This window comes from Dryas octopetala, chromosome 4 (genome assembly GCF_963921425.1).
Source record: "Dryas octopetala chromosome 4, drDryOcto1.1, whole genome shotgun sequence".
Taxonomy (NCBI): domain Eukaryota; kingdom Viridiplantae; phylum Streptophyta; class Magnoliopsida; order Rosales; family Rosaceae; genus Dryas; species Dryas octopetala.
Window position 1 is genome coordinate 2,082,560 of NC_141369.1, and position 21,620 is coordinate 2,104,179.

General features: G+C 36.7%; 1 protein-coding gene across 3 annotated transcripts; it reads right to left on the minus strand.

Annotated features, from left to right (window-relative positions):
• Nucleotides 1-13,001: 13,001 nt before the first annotated feature.
• LOC147286131 (ALG6, ALG8 glycosyltransferase family) lies at nt 13,002-21,491 on the minus strand. Of its 3 annotated transcripts, none has more exons than XM_086242041.1 (8): nt 21,474-21,491; nt 17,459-17,901; nt 17,175-17,361; nt 16,937-17,044; nt 14,793-14,954; nt 13,976-14,228; nt 13,465-13,877; nt 13,002-13,356 (listed from the first exon to the last, which is right to left on the minus strand). In XM_086242041.1, exons 2-8 carry the CDS (start codon nt 17,866-17,868, stop codon nt 13,288-13,290), a joined length of 1,602 nt encoding a protein of 533 aa, XP_086098167.1. In that variant the 5' UTR covers nt 17,869-17,901; nt 21,474-21,491; the 3' UTR covers nt 13,002-13,287. The 3 variants fall into 3 exon arrangements, with proteins under 3 accessions (XP_086098167.1, XP_086098165.1, XP_086098166.1); XM_086242039.1 differs by lacking the exon at nt 21,474-21,491 and adding an exon at nt 18,959-19,143; XM_086242040.1 differs by lacking the exon at nt 21,474-21,491 and adding an exon at nt 18,959-19,116 and having other exon boundaries at nt 17,459-17,906.
• Nucleotides 21,492-21,620: the final 129 nt, after the last annotated feature.

A 21,620-nucleotide genomic window follows, 5' to 3' on the forward strand; every position in this document is an offset into this window, starting at 1 on the left:
ATTTTCTTGTTTTATTTGATAGAGGAGTTTTATTTAAGAAATTGAGCTTTGAAGAGGTATGGTCCTCAAAACAAAGGTAACTACAAGAATAAATTATCAATGGTTGTAATTTTTTGCAAGTATAAATGTGGAGAAAAATTACGAACAAAAAGTTGGGCTGAGAATAAGGTACAAAATAATTAGGTTCAAATAAACCCAATTTTTTAAATTAAAAAAAAAAAAAAGCAATATGATCAATTAAGTATAAAAAAATCATATTACCAATAACCACAAAGAATAAATATCCAAATGATACGGTGATGTTTGAGTTATGTGGAATTTGATTTAACTCTAATGTTCACGAAATTTATAGAATACACGAGAAGCAAAAATGTATTTACAAACAACAAATATACTCAACACATTGGTATTCTACAATTTATATTTAATTTTTCATTTCCAAAAGTTTGCAGAGGTCGTGGCCCCTCGTAGTCCCTTCTACGTTCCGCCTCTGAGCATGAGAACAATTAAGATTACTCTTGACATATAAATTCCATCAAATATCAAAGAACAAATCTTTATAATTGAATTTATCAGCGTGCCGGCAAAGAGAGCAGAAGGGCATTGTAGAGAGTCTCAGGTCATGTTCAATTACGTACAGAGGGACCATAAGTCTATCTTTTCCAGGAATGCTTGGGTGCACCATATTGAAAATCCTGGTGTATTGCTTTCTAGAATCTCAGTGAGGTTGATCAGATATGAACCTACAACGTAACCAGGTTAGTGCATGGGGAAACTGAGGGAACTTTGGCTCAGTACCCAACGCCCGTATGCTAATGGACTGACATTAGCCACCACGTGGCTTGGTTACGTACAACTGATATGGCCTTAATTGTAACGACCCGACCCAAATTTATTTGGAAATTTAAAAATTTTGGGCTAATTTTTAATTTTTGTTTTAAATTGGGCTTGACCCGAAAGTTGACTTTTGATTTTCACTTTGGGCTTGTTGGGAAGGTCTCGAGTCCACGAGTTCGTATACACAAAGCACGCATAAATCGGAGTTACGGTTTGAGTTTTACGAACGTTCAAAGAGAGGGGCAATTTTGTAAAATTTCTAGAATGGGTTTTAAATACCCAAAAAGTCCATTCTCTCTCTCTCTCTCTCTCCCTGCACCTCTGTCTCTCTCGCCCCTCACCCTCGCCGCGCCTGTCACCGGCGCGTCCGGCGGTGGCTGGGCTCGAGTTTTGGCCTGCTGCCACTGCCTCCCTCTCCTCTCTCTCTCTCCCACTGGTCTCTACTCCTCCGGCCGACCACCCACGACGAAGAATCAACGTAGAATAGGACGAGCCTCTCCGGCGGCGATCTCCATTTTTCCGGCCACGACGCGACTCCGGACAACTTGGGTTGTCTTCCCCAGGTCACGGCGAGTTCAACCAAGGCCCCCCATGCTACGACGACCTCTCACGGCGGTGAATCGAAGAATTTACGTTCGGCGACCTTTTCGGCGAGTTCGAGCGATTTCGACAACTTTTGGCCTCGACCCAGGTATCAAAATCGATCATCTCTTCGTCCTTTACAGGTTTGTATGATTGTTTTGGTCTGTTTATGCCCAGAATTAAAATCCCAACTTAGCCACTCACGGCCACCGCGAGCTTTGCCGCGTGTGGTAGCCGGTTTGGACTCCCTTCAATGTTTTTGTCTCTCTTAAGTTTAATGAGCCTATTAGAGTTGGAATTAAATTGATACATTTGTGATTGGGTTAAAAATTAGTTTTGGGCTGCCGCCGGAAGTGGCGGCAGTGTCGAATTTCGGCCACTCCAAGACCGGCCACACGGCCACTAAATGGAAATTGGGTGAGTTAAATTGGATAAATTGTTGATTGTGAGTTGATTTGTGGGCTGGAAATGCAAATTCTTAGATTATCAGTCGAATGTTGTGTAATTGGGCAAGTTGTGAGAACGTTGGGAATCAATTGTGACACTTGGTTATTTGGATAGGTTGGGTATACTCGAGGATCTCAATCTTAGTGTAGATTGGTAATCGGAATCATAAATCGAGTCGCGAAGGATATGGAACGCGAGGTGGGTATAATTTCTATCCGTCTAAATTTGGGATATTTCTGTTTTATGAGTGGATCAACGAGATTAGATTAGACTTAGATAAATTGGTTTTTAATGATTGAAGGATCTAAATTGTTTGGAGAGCTTAATTATGAGATTGATCGACTATCAAAAGTGAATTGGAATTGGTGATGTGCCTAGTTAGTTAATCCGATTTGGGGTTGACTTCATTTGTTTCATTTGGATCAATTACCTTGATTTTGTAGTTGGATTGTTGTTAGTTATGTTATGTATATTAGAGGAACACCATTCAAAGTTGATTTGATAGGTGAATCGTAAAATTAAGTAGTGTTGATGAAAGGATTTTATATAATTATCTTCTGAACCTTAAAGCGCATGGTTTGTTTGTGTTAGGTCGATGAAGCTTCGTCTCTCGGTGATATTGAGTGGACTTTTGTTTTGCAAGTGTTTTGTGATTTCATGATTTAATTTATAATTGTTATCTTGAGTTTTGGTTCACAAATAAGGTTTGTGAGGTGGATTCTTGGTTTCCAATTTGCTTAAAATTTAAATTGATATTTTCCTTACCGAATTGAGTTAGCCATGATTTTTCAATTTAAGGGTTATTATTCATAGTTTTAGAATAACATTCTGGGAAACCTAAATTTTTAAATCGTGAGTTTGAGCATATGGATTTATAATCAATTAGCTTGGAATTTGAATTATGGGTTTTAAAGAGTATTTTAAAAACTGCTGTGTAAATGCACGTACTGATCGGACGATCCTGCTCGGACGATCCTGCTCGTGCGGAGTGACCTCTCCGTATGAGATTGTAGCCAGGAGATGAGCCTACTCGTGCGGAGTGACCTCTCCGTATGAGATTGTGGCCAGGATACGAGCTTGCTCGTGCGTGGGATTGTGGCCAGGACATTGTCTGTAGTTACGGGTTTGAGTACGGTGAAACTTCATTCCTCTTTCTAAGGAATTTTATTACAACAGTTTAAACGAGAAGTTCGTTTATGCTTTATCTCGATTCTTGGACTTCTAGTTTTGCACGATATTTTTATTTAGAAAGTTCTCAATGAATGACTGCATATCGATTTTATTAATATATCTTATGTTAAATGGTTTATTTCTATTTATTGAGTCTGAGACTCCTTGTTGTTTGCGATAGAGGTGGCTATTAAATTTTAGAAGTGTTATTTACAGGTTTGTAAATTTTTGGGTTAGTCCAATTTCAGGAGAGGTTCTGCCGAATTTTCGATAGGATTTTCCTTGATTTTGGATCCCACTGGACCTCTCCGAGTTTTAGGGTGGAAATCCGGGGGGGCGGTCCTGTCATCAATATTTAATTGCATTTATTAATTACCAAGGATAAACACGTCTTAGTTTGTAGCAATTCTATAATCCAATTTAAAATAATCCAACTTAATTTATTTAATAAACAAGTCTATCCCTAAGAATACTACCGCCCATGGCCAATTGTTATTTTATCATTACACTCACATATTTTAAACATCACAAACTGTTTGCATTGCGACAAGAAGGCCACCAGAAGGATGTGGAGAGAGCGTTTGAGATTATAAATGCCTGGTGGCATATTATAAAACGCCCTGCTCATTATTGGAAACGAATGATCTTGGGTATAACTTGAAAACGTCCATAATATTGCATTATCTAGGATGAGCATCCTGAAGAAGGCGTAGTCAATCACCCCATAGATGTAGAAGTCAGCACTAGAAGGGTGGAAGAAGAATATGATGGTGTACAACCAAGTACACCCGGCCAAGCTCCAATATCATTACCTTAGAGGATGCTCGTTGCCATTTGATTATGTCAAGATAGGCGAACGCATCCCTTAAAGATAATCTGATTGAGCACATCTGGATTCAAGAAGAAAATGCACCACACTGTGTCCAAAAACATGAATGATCAGTGATGTTTGTATTATCTTATATTTGGGTTTATCTTTATTATGTTTCATGCATTATCGGTGTTTATCTTTATTGTGTTTCCTTTCATTTTTGTACTTGTGAGTGTGACTTTAAATTTATGAAAAATTAATTTTAAATGTCTCTTGGTCACTATTTTCATTATAGCATTTGCACTACACCCTAAGATTCACTCCACTTGGACATGACATGACATGCACCACTACCATTAAAGTATTGAACACACATTATATTATTGCAATAGCGCTCTATGATATTTGAAGCACAATATTGTCGTTGGTATCCGATCATGTTATTACAAGCTCCCATCACTATCTAAGAACACCACTGAAATTGTAAATTCGATAAGACTAACAATATATGGATTCATCATCTAGGAAGACGAAGGCACGAGCTTCACTCCTCCATCATACAAAATGGACCCATATGATTTGGATGAGGACTTTATGCCTGACCAGGCAAGTTGTATTAGATATGGAATCCGTAATGCGAAGGTAGTGGCCATGGGTAGAAAGGCGGAGTTGGAACTCAATCTCGAAAAGATGACATTCAGTCGTGTAGTTAAGGCTTACAAAGAGTTTGATAAATTCGAACTTGAATTGGAAATGAATATATTACGAGGGGATGGGGATTGGATTCGAGATGAATAAGGAGTATGCAAAATTAGTGGTCAAGACTTTCGACTGGGATGTAATTGATGCAGATACAACTGGATTGCTTCAAGGAAAGGTCTTGTGAAAAGCACATGATCATCATGTCATGTTATATTTATGATTATGCTTATGTGTGTTTAGGTTTATATTATCTTGCATTATATGGTGCCATGTTTGTTAGAACTTGCTAGGATCCATAACCATATCTAAGGTACTAACCTATGAAAACTTGGAAGCCATGACCCTTCTCCTTAATCTTCTCCTCTGTTCTGTACTGCACGGCTACAATGGGGATAGCCTTTTTGTTCGTGCTTGTAGTTATACAGCCAGAGAAGGGACCAAAATACATCATATATATATATATATATATACACACATAAGTCCTATACTAGGTTTCCAACCCATCAAGAAATCCCTAGTTACCTAGGACTTATGATTAAACAGACCAAGCCTTAATTAAGATTAATCCAATACAAACTAGGACTTAGGTTCTCACCTAGCTCGTATTACCGTCGACTCTATATGTTCCCATTGAATACACAAGGCCTTGGCCCATGACTAACACACAGTCAAGCCATGGTGCTAATGTCTGAGCCCAACATGGTTCCAACATTCTCCCACTTGGGCGATCAGCACTAGCAAAAAGCACAATGTATTCAATTGAGCTCAAGGAACATATACAGCCTCATTCTTAATCACAAGCCTCTATCAAGTATGGCTAGAACATAGGACCAATCAAGGATGATATCATTTTAGTCAGGCGCGTCCCAAAAGGTCACATATGAACAATCACACTCACAGATAACTCTAACTCACTGGACAAAAATTATGCAACTTCATATACGAGTAAGAACCTTTACTCCACTAAGTGAACCTGCATATGGTCCTTCCAAGAGTTTACAAAGAACTCTTCATTGCTCTCATATGAGTAAATGAGGTTCTAAGAGCAACTACACACAACCTCCATGCAATGAACACAATGAGGAAAAATTGGAAATTTATTACATAACCTCATTGCAATAACATAACAATTAACCTTGTGCATATCCAAAAACAAAAAGAAAGAAAAATTACATAAGGGAAAACTTAAAACTCGAAAAACAACTCCCACTAGTTCACAACATCCAGGCTCTCTAACAATCCCATTGTCGTCACATGTCTAATGAACATATTGTTCAAAACTCTCTTGCTTAGTGGGTCAGCAATCATAAGAGTAGTACTAATATAATCTACTCGAGTTTCACCTTCCCTTACTTTCTCTCTTCCCAACAAGAACTTGATATCCAGATGCTTCAAGCCTTCTGATCTCTTGTTGTTATTTGCAAAGAAAACTGCTCCTGCATTGTCACACCAAAGTTGTAAAGGCCTATCTATTGATTCCAAAACTTTGAGTTGAGTGACAAAATTTTGTAACCAGCAGCCTTGTAATGTACCCTTATAACACGCAATGAACTCTACATTCATAGTCGAGGATGAAACAATACTCTGCTTGGTAGACCTCCAAGCGACAGCTCCACCAGCCAACATAAACACATAGCACAAAGTTGATTTACCTGAGTCCAGACAGCCTCCATAATCTGCATCAGTGTAGCCAACTAACTTCATATTATCAGTTCTCATATAGACCAACATAAAGGCTTTAGTCCTTTGTATGTCCTCAACACTTTCTTGGTAAAATTCCAATGAGCTTTTCTAGGATCAGACTGAAATCTTCCCAACACCCCAGCTAGAAAAGTTATGTCTGGCCTAGTACATACACAAACATATATCAAACTTCCTACAAGACCCGCGTACGGCTTACCCTGCATTTCTTCCCTCTCAATGTTATTTTTCAGACATTGTTCTCGGCTATACCTCTCTCCCTTAGAGATTGGTACTTCTCCCTTATTACAGTTGCTCATATCAAATCTTTTCAGTACCTTTTCAATGTAGCCAAGTTGAGTTAATCTGAGTAACTTGCGGTTTCTGTCACGCACAATCTTAATACCCAGCGCATAGGAAGCATCACCTAGATCCTTCATATCAAAGTTAGAACTCAAGGAGCTCTTTGTCTCACTCAAAAGGATCTCATAATTACTTGCCAAAAAAATGTCATCCACGTACAGTACTAGAAATATATAACTGCTCCCACGGAATATGAGGTATATACAATCATCAAGAGGGTTAGCCACAAAACCATGAGGATTAACAGTTTGGTGAAACTTGAAGAACCATTCACGCGAGGGTTGCTTAAGTCCATAGATAGACTTCTTCAACTTACAAACTAGATGCTCCTCACCTTCATTCAATAGCCTAATGGTTGCGCCATATAAATTTCTTCCTTAAGTCCTCCATTGAAGAAAGCAGTTTTCACATCCATTTGATGAAGATGTAAATCAAAATGTGCAACCAAAGCCATAATGATCCAAAAAGCATCCTTTGTAGAAACCGGTGAGAATGTATCATTGTAGTCAATACCCTCCCTTTGATTATAGCCTTTCGCCACTAGCCTAGCTTTGAACCTCTCAACGTTGCCCAAAGAATCCCTCTTGGTCTTGAACACCCACTTACACCCTAAGGTTTGAAAACCTTTAACTGGCTCCACAAGTTCCCACACGCCATTATCATACATGGATTAAATTTCATTGTCCATTGCCCTACGCCACTCAGCCCCTTGCTCACTTTTCATAGCATTGTCATAAGTAATAGGGTCACCATCCTCATTGACATTGAATTCAGCTTCAATCAAGTATAGAAACCCTTCAAGAACCTTTTGTCTTCTGACTCTACCTATTTGCCTAGGTAAAGGATGCTCTTCTTGTACTTGATCCATTGCTCCCTCCAAATCCAAGGCTTGTTCCGCTCCCTCCGGCTCAATGGGCTGTGCGACATCTGCAAGTTGTACAAACCCCTGCTCCGCGCCCATCTGTTCTTCAAGTGGCGCCACCATAGGAGCAAGTGGTGTCACATACAAAGGTTGTTCATTTACCAGTGCGGGCCTTGGTGTTTGGTGTTGTTCAGTGATAGGTGGAGCACCCAAAACAGGTATTTGAAGAACAGTTACAACATTGGTCTGTTCAATTGTTGCAATTTCTCCCTCCTCTTCAAATATAAAATTTTGATTAAGCCCTTGAGGAACACTATGCCATTCCTCTATAAACTTTGGTTTACCAATCTCTATTATGCGCATCCGAGGTTTGAATTTCGAACAATAGAACCTAAAGCCTTTACTCCTCAATGGATAACCAACAAAAGAACAAGAAATAGACCTTGGATTAAGCTTCCCCAAGTCATTATCATAGATTCTGGCTTCTGCCTTGCATCTCCAAGTATGTAGATGGTTCACACTAGGCTTTTTCTTGAACTATAATTCATATGGTGTGAGTAGAACTGATTTGCTAGGAACACGATTGAGAATGTAATTGGCGGTTTTCAAAGCTTCACCTCATAGTTCATGTGGTAGATCGGTGTTACAAATCATACTACGAACCATGTCCTTGAGAGTTCGATTTCTCCTCTCTAAAACCCCATTCTGATCAGGAGTGAATGGTACAGTATATTGCGTCACTATTCCCTCATCTTGTAGGAACCTAGCCAACTCGCCAGGGTGTCTTTCTGCGTCAATGTAAGCACCAAAATATTCTCCACCTTGGTCAGATTTAACGACTTTGATCTTGCAATCTAATTGGTTCTCAACCTCAGCCTTATAGAGTTTAAAATATTCAGCTGCTTCAGACTTATGAGTGATCAAGTAAAGATATCCATATCTAGAGTAATCATCAATAAAACTTATGAAATACCTATACCCATCCAAAGTTTCATACTGAAAATGGTCTACATATATCAGTGTGTATTAATTCCAAAAGTTTAATGCTACAGGTGGCACCCTTCTTGTGTGTTTTGGTCATCTTCCCTTTACAACATTCAATGCAAAGTCCAAAATCAGAAAATCTAACCTAGGAAGAATGTTTTCCTTCACCATACGATCCATTGGTCGCCTAGATATGTGCCCTAAGCGATTATGCCAAAGTTTGGAGGAATTGTGATCGAAGTGTGGGCGTTTTGGCTCTAAGGTGTTGTTGACATTTAGGGTCTCTCTTTTCCTCTTCTTATTGCAACATTGTAATTGATACATACCATCAAAAACCAAACCTTTACCAATAATTGAAGAATTCAAAGAAATGTTGAAGCCAAATTTATTGAAAGAAACTTCATAGTTTGATAATCCCAAAACAGAAATTGAAATTAATTTCCTTCTCATAGAAGGTACATAAGCTACATCTACCAAATCAAAATAATCTCCTAAAAATAACTTAAGCCTAACTACTCCAATGGCTTCAACAGCTACCTTCTCTCCATTCCCCACCAATATCGACTTCTCATCATCATTTGGCTTCCTCACCCTTTCTAGGTCCTGTAGACAATTTGTGACATGAATAAAAGAACCTGTGTCAAGCAACCAAATATTAGCAGGAATTTCTAGAAAGTTTGACTCAAAACACACAAAAACTCCTTGTACTTTACCTTTGTTCTTCTTAGCTTTCAAAACTGGACAGTCTCTTTTCATGTGTCCAGTCTTCTTGCAACAATAACACTTATACTTAAACTCCTTAGGCTGAACACTCAGATTGCTAGAAGCCCTTTGATTCTCATCCTTTCCAGACTTAGAACCTTTGCCTCCAAATTTTCCAAACTTCTTCTTGTTTGAATTTCTACCCACATAATTAGCCACGGCAATAGGCTTGCTGCTGGCCAAATTCTTTTGTCGTTCTTCCTCTTGAACACACTGATGTAAAAGTTCATCCATGTTCTAGTTTTCCTTCTGAGTGTTGTAAGAAACAACCAACTGCCCATATAATTCCGGAAGCAAACTCAAAATTGCAAATGCCATTGATTGATCATCGATGGAAACTTTTAACATCCTCAGTTTTTCAGCAATGTGAGTTAGTTTCATGACATGTTCTCTGACACCATCTTTTCCATCGAACTTAGTGTTATTAAGAACAGACATTAACTTAGAAACCTCAGCTTTATTTGGTAACGTGTACTTGGCGATGATCGCATCCAAGAACGACTTTGCATTCCCATCCTTTTGCTCCGGAATGGTGCCATAGACAGATTCATCTATGGTTTTCTCAATAACAAGCATAGCCATCTTGTTGCTTCAATCCCAGGCTTCTTGTGCCTTCTTTTCTTTGTTGGTGCTTTCCTCTTCAGTTTCGGGTCTAGGCTCCTTGAGAGCCATGTCGATTTCCATCAATCCTAGGACTATGCCTAACTCACGCTTCCACTCCTTAAAATTGGTTCCATCAAGGGTTGGAATGTGTCCTAGGTTTGAGTTACTAACATACTGAGGCAAACAATGGATATGCAACAATATTAATAAAAATATCCCCAAAAACAATCAAATAAAACACCTCAAAACTAACACACAATTAACATACAAATACCATCTTAATTTAACGTCTATGGACAAGATAAAATTAAGACAATATATGACAACTATGAGTTATGATGTGCTATAATAAGAACACAACATAACCAAGCAAACATCTATGGACAAATTGCTTGCCCATGCTGTGTCCCTACTATGATGGACTCCAAAATTCCATGAAATAAAAAGATATATGGAGACAAGAAACACCTATGTGGCTGAATACATGTCCCAACACCTTCTTATTTCACCTAAATATGGTTTTTATGAGTTTAATACATGCCATCAGTTTATATTCAACATAAGCATACAACTCAAATTTTAAATCCCAATAGCATTCACGCAACTTTCATATATATAGCATATAAAGTGCTGCTATCACAAAAACAACATCAAGCATATCGACCGAACCCTATGCGACAAGAACAAACCAGAAAATCCTGGAACACATGCATGGTTTCTAGTTTTTAGATTTTAGAGTTTGTCAAATTGACTTTAGATTGATTATGACCTACTCTGAAACCACATGTTAAAACTTGCTAGGATCCATATTCATATCTAAGGTACTGACTTGTGAAAACTTGGAAGCCATGACCCTTCTCCTTTGTTCTGTACTGCATGGCTACAATGGGGATAGCCCTTTTGTTTGTGCGTTGTAGTTATACAGCTAGAGAAGGGACCAAGATATATCATATATATATATATATATACACACACACACACACACACATAAGTCCTATACGAGGTTTCCTGCCCATCAAGAAATCCCTAGTTACCTAGGACTTATGATTAAACAACCCAAGCCTTAATTAAGATTAATCCAATACAAACTAAGACTTAGGTTCACACCTAGCTCGTATTACCGTCGACTCTATTTGTTCCCATTGAACACACAAGGCCTTGGCCCATGACTAACACACAGTCAAGCCATAGTGCTAGTGATTGAGCCCGGCCAACATGGTTCCAACAATGTTTATGTTTTCCATTATATGTGGGGGTTATATTATGAAATCAAATAAAAAACTCTAAACCCCAATTTTCATCAAGCATGGAAAAATTTGAACAATGATAAGACAATACGACCCTCACTTTATCCCATACATGAAATTATTGTTCATTCACTCATCACATGTTTGATACATGGTAAGACATCACAACCCTCACTCTGTCTCATACATAACATTATTGCTCACTCACTCATCACAAGAAATGATTATATATATCTCTAAAATACAAATGGTATCCAATGGGCAAACCCATACCTATTCCCTATAAATACTAAGCATCCATCATTAGCTCTTCACACCCAATTTTCAATAACTACCAATGCTTCATCCTAAAAAAATAATGCCAAGAAACCGACTCCAAAGAGCCCCCATAATCCCCCCAACCAAGAATGGGACGAAGGGCTGTGTAAGTGTTGGCCCAACCCGAACGCACCACTATGCGAGTATTGTCTGAGCTACGACAAGAACGAACCAAACTGAAGCTTGTGTAACTACTATGAGGGCGACACTCGTTGGAGTTATTGCGACTTTTGTCTTAGTTTGGACAAGGAGGTCTTGGCCTACCACCCCTAAGGTGGCAAATCTCACGAGTACAAGTCCAATCTTGAGGACAGGGTCATTTGCAAGTGTCTCAAGGTATGCCCTCTCGGTACAACATGTGAAGACTGGGAATTTGACAAATGGGAGAAGATTGGGTCAATTGCAAGTTCAACCTCATTGAACCAGGACACCCAGATTGGCCCACACCCCATAAAAACCACTAAACTAATTAGTGCTATTGTTTTTGTTGTCAGATTGGCCACCACCAAATAAGATGTATCATTGTTTTCTTTGTTTCAGATGTTGTTGTTTATTTTAAGTTGTTTTCATATGGTTGTTGATGTACTGTTATTGTACCTTTTGTGTTGTCTAATTTATGAAATTTACTATTGTTTAAGTCTTTCAAACATTGCAATATCACCAAACAAGTGCAAAGAAAAATTAGTGAGAGAAAATTAATCAAATCAAGGTAAAAGTGAAAATCCAATATGGGTATTCAAATTCAACAATATTAGTCTCATTTTGAAGATCTCATTAAAATATAAACAATGATATAATATTCATAATCATCATAGTTTATATATTTTAAATTAATGATCACTTAATCAATTTTAGGCATATTTTAAATGGGTATAAAAGGTTAAGACCCAAATTTGGGCAACAACACCATTAGTGTTGCAAAGTCTAAAACCCAAAATTTCGACACTATTTGGTGACCTAAAATAGGTTCGGGTCACCAAATTTGGGTATCATTGTAGTAAAAGGCCCAAGGTGTAGAACCGTTAAAAAACAGGTTGTTTTTGTGTTAACCCGCAAAACTCATTAGTGACTCGTTAGACCCATTAAGAGATAAAGATATTTCATTTCATTTATTTTCGTAAGCTATTGGTCATTTAATTTTGACATGTTTTTTTAGATATTTCTTATGAGAGATGTTTTAACTATAAATTTATGTTATTAAATGTATTTAATATAAGTTTTCTTGTTGAAAAAAATGTTTTTTTTTTTTTAATAAGTAACAGGTCTAATGGGTCTATCGAGTAACAATAAGATTAGATTTCTCACCAGATGAAAATCATGAAATAGGTAGTGTACGAGTTACCCTTATTTTTGCTGGTCGTGTCTGGATTTGCATGTCTCCAATTAGCTTAACAGGTGGTATTCAAATTTAATTAACTTTCACACGATACAAACATGAAGAAACCCCCGTTGCCAAATCTAAGCTTTAACTAAGATGAATAGAAAAAAAATTATAGATAAAAAGAGAGACGCGTATTAATCTACAACACCCCGCAATTCGGTTTCTTTTGGAGATAGCTTCCATGGCAACGATCTGTCTCTATTTTTTCAAGTTCTACTTCGGTAAACTTATGCAAAAAGTTGAATTATAACTAAAAAATATGTTTCAAAAAGGGTGGGAAAATAAAATTAATGAGCAGGAAATCGAGAATAGCGTCACTCTTTACATAATTACAACCCTTGGTTGTAGTAATATGAGGGCAACATTAGATAGAAGACACGGGAATTTTGAGAAAGAGAGATCCATTACAAGTCTATAAGATGTAGAGAATGGTGATTAGGAGCATTACAACATTCCAACTCATGCCGGGGAGCTTCGAATAGAAATCGGGATGAGTCGAGGCCTGAGGGTGCATCCGATGTCGAAACAGTGGGGGTTCTTAGTTTGGCCAACTTGGTTCCCTTAGTAAAGCAACAACTATCAAGTGCTTCCACAAATTTGCTGCCTCCTATACCCAATTTAATGCAAAAACATGTGAAGCGCAATTCCAAGGGAATGGACAACATGACAAATAAAAAGTTTCAAGGGACTAATGGAGCTTCTTTTCTTTATCTACCAAGTTGGAGTGTTTCAGCAACATCCATTGTTTTGCATTAGTGTACATCGTTAGGAACATGAACTGGGAGAAGCAAAGAAGCATAATCAAAGCTTCAAAAAGGAAAGGATATCTAGAGGGAGCATGCATGCTTAAATAAACAACATGAAGAATGAGCGAGCACAAAACACAGAATGTCGTCACAAATGATCTGAAGGCACTTGTTTCCCTTGTGTCCTGCCTTCCACTTGGCACATGGTTTATAAGGATGAAGAGAGTAGATAGTGCAAGATATGGTAGAATCAGTTTGTCACGATGTAGAAGAGGGAACATTGAGAACAAGGCGTAAAGTGTCATCCAGGTAAAAAGAAAAGGTTCTTCCATTGCCAAAAGACTTGCTGGCAGGAGAGGAAGCAAAATAGACTTCTCGTGCACTGAAAGTTAAGAACAGAAAGCATTAATGCAAGCATTATGTACTGTTCTACGAAGTAATAATGTACAGAAGTTGAAACAAAAGGATAACTTCACTTACCTTGGAATGAGAACAAATAAAATGAAAAAGCACTATTCAGCAACCCATAAAGGAAACCTAGCTTGCTTGGTGCCCATATTTGCTGAATCATTGAAGGAAGACAAGTAGAAATAGTTGCAGAAAAGCTGAGAAGCTTCAGGGACGGTGTTGGAAACAATCTTTTCCATTTTACTAGAACCGAAGTGGTGCACCAAAAGTTGGCCACATAATCCTCAAATATCCCTCTCTCAAAAGGAGCAAGACGAGAAATAACCTGAAACATTCACCAAGCTTCAATAAATCAACTCTTGTCATGTGTGTATAAACAAAAGAAACGAAAGATATCTTGATTTTTGTTGATAAAAAAGATCATCTTAATTATTTAAAAAATTCCAATATCCTATTAAATGTTCTTAATAAAATAAGAAAATAAATCATATTTAACATTAATTTATATTTACGGCACCAAAAACATCTTTTATGTTTCCCTATGTTGTCCTTGCTGTTTCTTTTAAAATAAAGCCAGATGACAATACCATCAATAAAGAAATAGTGTCTAAAGTGGAAACCTACCAAATGACGTGTGATCCACATACACAATGTGCAACACACCAGATGTAACCAAGATCCTTTCTATATTCGTTTAGTTAGCAAATGTGAGTGAGTTTTGGTCATCAAAGAATAAAGCAGGATCCAAACCAGTGTATGTATTTGCAGTTTGATCATTTAAAGGGCAGGCCAGAAGTGCGAGTTTATATTTGTAGCAGAAGCTGACATTTGCTCAAACTGACAAAATGAACTGTGCCTTTTTCTTTAATAATTTCGTACTAGTGCTTACCCCAAAAAAGGCTTCCATTGAATGAACATATGGCCACCAGACAACAAGAAATGTTCCTAAGACCACAAGACCAAGTTTTAACACTTCAAGAAGTGGATACCGATGCCTTAGGCATTTACCAAGGAGATGGCTGAAAAATGCAGGAGCAAAATATGCACTCATCTGCAAAAGAACACATCACATTCAACAAGTAGAAATCAACCGGAAGAGACAGATTTCAGGTGAAAGACAAAGATCAGAACATATTTAACTGGTTAGTAAAGGACTCACTAGCCTCCTATTTGTTTCATTCTACTCTGGCTGTATGGAAGAATATAAATAGCATACCACCATTTCCTCCAGTGTAAATTACACAAAAAGGGGACCAATCAACTGCATATTAAGCCAGGCCATTATGAACTGTGTACTTCCAAAACATATTACTTCATGAATAAGCTTAAATGTGAAACCTCTATAAAGTCATAATTACATCCCATGCAAGTTGGAACCAGGTAAGCATACTAATTTTCTCCTTGTGCTAATCAAAAAACATAAATATCCTTTTCCTAATTGGTAATTTAATACCCCTTCTTTCTGGTCCGCATGCTCCATAACCCTTTCCCTCTGTCGTCTAACCCTTTCCATGTCACTAACAATGGCTTGTTAGTTGTTATTAATTCTATCATTTTATCATTTTTTATTTATTTATTTATTTATTTTTGCTTAGCAAAACTGCTGACACTCCCAACAGGTCACAACCTAACCCCCAACCCCATAGCAATTGGGAGTAAAGAAGACATTTCATCCAAATCCCATTGGCTGATAGTTGAAACTTGAAAGTGAAGAGGTGTTGAAGATAATTCACATAATCTCAGCTAAATATACAATTCCCAGAAGATGTATTTTATATATAATGTAAAACTCAATATAATGATATATAAATTCTAAGGGCATGTTTGATTGCTGCTTTTGAGAAAGGTTTTTTGTTCTCTAAATGTTGAAAAATATAAAATAGTCAAAACCACATTACCAAACAAGCTTCAGGAAATTAAATTGCAGTTTTCAGTTTCTGGATTCTGATTTCAGGAAAAAGACAAACTATAAAGAAACAACAGAAATGTTTTGTTGAGTTCTCTGACAACAGATTTTATAAACAATCTTTAAAAGAAACAGCTAAGCAACCCGTAAGTCTCCACTATAGTTTAAGCTCAGAGTAACTTATTGTCTGCAAATATAACTTATTCAATCCTGCATGCATGGAAAGAGCAGGTCCTTTCTTATTTGGTTAAACTCAAAACTCTAAGGTGGAATTTGCAGTAGCTGGACTTCTCATGACCATATTAGAACCAAAAAATGAACCAATTGAAAATTTTTCACTTGCCACTTGGAATGCCTCCAAAATGTGGATCAGTTCTTTTTCAAAATGAAATCTACACCTTTTATGTTTTGGAATATCTTTAGGCTCCTTGAAATGGTTTAAAAATGAAGATTTCAAATCCTCACAAATAGTATTCTTTGCTGCCATGGAATCCATTTAGGTGAACAAGTGGTAGGCTCCACTCATGTGGCCAATGAGAATGAGTAAATTATGCATTCCATCAAATATATTCGAAACATTAATTTTTTCTTTCAAACTAAGGAATTCATTTGTCAACTGAAATTAACTTATGAAATCATTTCGGTTTTATGACAGCAAACATAATTTTTTATCAAAAAGAAAGAAATCATTTGGTCAGAGCCAAGGAATAAAGGTTGTGTTGGGGCTCATAACTCCAATGGAAGTGTACTCAGAGTACCCCGCACACACAACAAGAGTTCTCCCTCTCCCGAGGCCTTAGGCCTCCTTTGAACCAAAAAATGAGGAACCAATGTTGTGATTTATGGTAACTGCAGGAAAAATTCCGATTAAAAAAGAAAAAAGAAAAAGGCGCATTAATTCTCACCTTAAAATGTAACATGAGCCATTTAGGTGTTCATTTTTAGAAGTCTATCTTCCAGCATTACACCCTAACTTGCTACAATGTTTTCATTTTTCTTTGAGGAACAGTTAAAATGTACCAAAATAATTTTAATACAAAAGATAAGTGAGGAAATACAACAGTCCCAAAGAATAAAGATTGAAACTTAAGCAATCATGATGTGGATTAAACTGAATGAAAAGATACCTGTTTGTGGTTGAGAGCAAGACTGTATAAGACACAAGCTACAAGTTCTTTGTCAGAAAGAACAGAGGCAATAGCTCCCACAGTCAGACCCAAGCTGATGCAATTGTACTGAAAACATCCATAAGGATGAAAGATTAAAAATTCAAAGTTCTAAGAACTATAAAAACTTTATGGAAGCAAAAAAGATAAAAATAAAAATAAAAAAAAGGACAATGCAATGCATATATCAATTTTAAACCTGGAAATGACCATGATCAATTAGGATCAGACATGGATTAAGTAAAATAATTGCAATATGCCATGCTATCCCACTCATATGGCCACTTTGACGACGACCAGTATAGTAAACAACAACAAAGTAGAAAACAGCAGGAAAGAACACCAAGGCATCCGAGGATAACACTGTCAACCTCATGAGAAGTTTCCTGCAAGAAAGAACGTTGACAATGAAGGAAAACTCAATGGTACAATTACAAAAGAAGTTTCATCAGTCAAAAAGAGGGAAGAGAAAATGGTACAAACCCCAAATAGGATTCATGGCCTCGAGAAGTGAAAAGAGCAACTGCATCAGGATTAAAGAACCTAAGGAAAAGACCATGAACATAACTCTGATAGGCCGTAAGAGGAGGGTAGTCAAGACCCCAGTAGCTGAGATCATTGACTGTACTGTTATGATACCATTCCTTCACTGGCAGATTAAGGGTGATTTCCATCCAATGCCTCTGTGCTTCAAAGTCCCCATACTTGGGAGGATTTCCAGCACCAGAGTAAGGATGGAGTGATACAGCCACTCGAACCAAAAGCGAGAACAATGCAATGCACAAGAATGAACTCGTGATTCCCTTGTGAACCAACCACCACCAAGCATCATCACAATCAATAATCTCCTCCTCTTTGCCCTTTTTAACCTTCCTTTTTGAGGTCTTCTCCATTTCTCTACTTATTTGCCAAGAAGACGCACAAGACTGCTCTAAAGAGAAAAGGAACATAAACAGTGAGACAAATAAGGGCTAATATTAGTATAACCAACTTGAACAAATACACTGTTCATTAAATTCAATCAAATTTTTTGTCAAAAAAAAAGGTTGCAAAATATAAATGAATTATATACTCTCTATTAATACACAAAAATGAGCACCAGTGCACCACCAATTTATGAATTTTGCAAATGAAGCAGCAAAAGGAGCAAATTAGCTAAACTAGCACAAGCTCCAATCAAAAGTGTTGTGCTTCCAAAAGCATTTCGTACTGCATGATTAATAAAGTTCTGTGCTCTTAAAATTGATGGGTGGATCGTTTTACCCATCTCCTTTGAATTGCATACATAACAGAGCAAGGCTCCAAAAAGTAAACCAAAAGAGGAAATAGGAGAGATTAAATAATTAATTAATTACTAATGAGATCAACGTAACCCTTAAAAACTTAAGAGTGCTACTATTTAGCCCTAACACATTTATCTCTACCCCTAACACTTCAATGAAAATTCTATTTCCAATTCTACCCTAATGCAAATTGCCACTAAGGACATACCATTTAATTAAAAAAAGAACTCACTTTAATCTATACCCAACATCATCTCTTCACTCAACCCTCTACCCAAAAACCCACTCTCTAAATTATCCCTCGTTGATGCAAACAGGTATAACCAAAAACCCTAAACCCACAAAACACACCCTCTATATTATCCCCAGTGTTCAAAATATCGGCCGACATTCCGAAATGTCGCTTTTTGGAGTCGCCGATACCGATAGGGGGGGTGAAGCAAAATCTTCACCCGTATCCCCGATATTTTGCCGATATCGGCGATATTTTCGATAAATATCGGAAATTCCCAATATTGGACCGATATTCATCGAAATTCAAAGGAAAAAATATTGAAAATAAGGGGGAAGAATGAGAAATTAAGCCAAATTAGCCCTAATTTTCCATACCCATGTACTAATTAAGAACCCTAATCAATGAATTAACATCAGAATATCAAAACCCATTCAACTCCAAACTAAAACTTTCAATAAATTGCACCAATTTTTGAGAGTTGCGGCACCCAAACTTTGAGCAGAACATTCAATCAGTAGCTGTGAGCTTTGTGAAGGTGAGTCTCCTCTTTCTATGTCTCTGTCTCACTCTCTCTCAGTCTCTCTATCGATGCTCTCTCTGTTTCACTCTCTGTAACGCTCTCTCTCTATCGCACGTTGGTATGTGCTCAAGCTTTGTAAAGATGCTAGGCTTGGGCTATCTCATTGATTAATGAGTGTTGGGCTTATAATAGGTTTTTAATTAGTGGGGTTGGGCTCAAAATTTTACCACCAATTTTGGGTTTAAAATAATATTAGAAGTTTGGCCTCTAAATTTACTAGTTTTTTTAAAATTTTTTTACTAGTAAAATATTGCAATTTTACATTCTAATTTAATAATTAAAAAAATGTATATAAAAATAGTTTATAATTTAAACTAATAATACTTGTATTTATATAGTTTACTAGTTTTTATAATAGCTATGTTTTTATAATATCCGCTACATATTATATACTTATCGTATAGACTTAAATTTATGACACTTGTATGTTTAAATCATGCATTGATGATTGATTTAACATATTCTGAAGTTTCATTAAAAAAATTATGTATTTTGAAGCCAATATCTATTATTTTTGTGGACAGGGGCCGATATCGATATTTCCTTATTTTTGAGTCTCGATAATATTCTCACGGCCGATATTTTGAACCTTGACTGTGACCAAGTTCTTAAGTTATATAAGTCTCTTATTATGGATTAATAATTTAAACCTTGATTGGACTCAATCAAGAAACACCCTACAATACAGATGAATTTCTGGCCAACTTGATGCAGGAGCATAGGGGGCTAATCAAGATTAATTAAGCCACAAGTTATCTCAACGATTATTTCCAAAATAATTGGCGCAAATTTGTTTCATTAAATGTGATTTCTTACCTAATTAGTATTTAATGTAATATTTCATATTATATTTTCTAGGATCTTTATTGTTTTCCTTTGGCTGCAAGGAACCTTAGGCTATTTAAGCCATGTCTTATAAACATTATAGGAGTTTATATGAATTTTAATAAAATTATAGAAAAAGTGGCATGGATTTGCTACACCAAATTGTGAGTTTGCTTGTTCCTTATTTCTAGTGTTGATTGTGTTGTTGGAGGTTTGTGTTCGATCATGTTCCCCATCACAACTCAATTGGCAATATACACATTGACTTGACTCCCTAACTTAACACAACTTGTAATAAGCTAATAATTTCCTATAATCAGCATAACGAGCTCAAAAATATTGTAGAAAAAATTCCAAACACAATTAAGAGAAAACAATTATAGACAAAATGACCATATGTAAAGCAATTATTTCCCATACGAACGTGGAATCCTTTAACCCTTTTCCCTGAGCAATCAAATAGTCTTAATTGGTGGAAAACTGAAGTAAATTAATTACTATGCAAAGTACTAATGGAACTGCTAAAAAATCTGTTAGTAAGCAGATATATTTTCCACGACCTTTTAATTTTAGGCTTATTTACACCATTGCTCCCTGTAAGATACACTTTTTTTCACTTTGCCCCCTAAAACTTAAATCCTCTCAGTTTGCCACCTGAACTTCACAAAATTATTGCAAAAGACCCTATGTCGTTAACTCTGTCAATTTTTCTGTTAAAATAGCTGACGTGACACCTATATGGCATGAGTGAGACCCTTTTTTAGTTATGTAAAATCCATGTGGACAAAAAAAATAATTTTTAAACTAAAAATAATAAAATCCATGTCAATTTTTTATAATTTTGCTTGTCTACATGGATCTTACATAACTAAAAAAGGGTCTCACTCATGCCATATAGGTGCCATGTCAGCTATTTTGATGGAAAAATTGACAAAGTTAACGACATAGGATCTTTTACAACAACTTTGTGAAGTTCAAGTGGCAAACTGAGAGGATTTAAGTTTCAGGGGGCAAAGTGAAAAAAAGTGTATCTTACAGGGACAATGGTATGAATAAACCTTAATTTTATATTAGCAAACCATATGTAATTCAAGGATTTCAATACAAGAAGTACCGTGACTTTGACTCGCTGACATAACTATAAAACAGCTTGTATTAAACTAATAGTTTGACCTACTTTAAAAAAGAAATTTAAAAAATGTGAGTAATACCAAATACAGACGTCCTTAAGCAGTGCCCAACTTTAAAAGCCACAATAATGAGCAACAGTGGGCTGGTTGGTGAGCCCAAAATTCTTTGAAATTATCGTTAATTTAATGGTTATAAATTCATGAGTAATTTATGTTTTTTGACAAGCTAGACATGCAGCCAAAGTACACTTCAAATTTCCAGAAAATCTCAAAAATTTAACCAAGACAATTAAGGCGGATTCAGCATTAATTTAATACGCCATAATACACTCAATTGAGGACACGAAAATTGATTTGTCAAAAACCATTTACTCTAACCTTCAATTCAAGTACACTCACAGTAATTTCAAATACCCAAGCCATAACTAAAACCAAATCAGTCTACCTGACTCAGCAGTCGGCACCCAAACTTTGAGCATGAACCTTCAATCAGCAGCTGTGAGCTTGTGACTGTGAGTCCTCTCTCTCTCTCTCTCTCTCTCTCTGTGCAAAATAGCAGAGACGATGCCCTATATTTGTTACATATGGGCAA

Bases quoted from the DNA above. Each gene is read 5' to 3' on its own strand.
- LOC147286131 (XM_086242039.1), bottom strand. From the start codon at position 19,000: ATGTTCTGCTCAAAGTTTGGGTGCCGCAACTCTCAAAAATTG. The intron at 14,955-16,936 runs GTATCTTTTCAT...GTTCTTTTGCAG, and splicing joins TTGCTCTCAACCACAAACAG to ATGAGTGCATATTTTGCTCC. The intron at 14,229-14,792 runs GTAAGCACTAGT...TGAATGTTTCAG, and splicing joins CAATGGAAGCCTTTTTTGGG to GTTATTTCTCGTCTTGCTCC.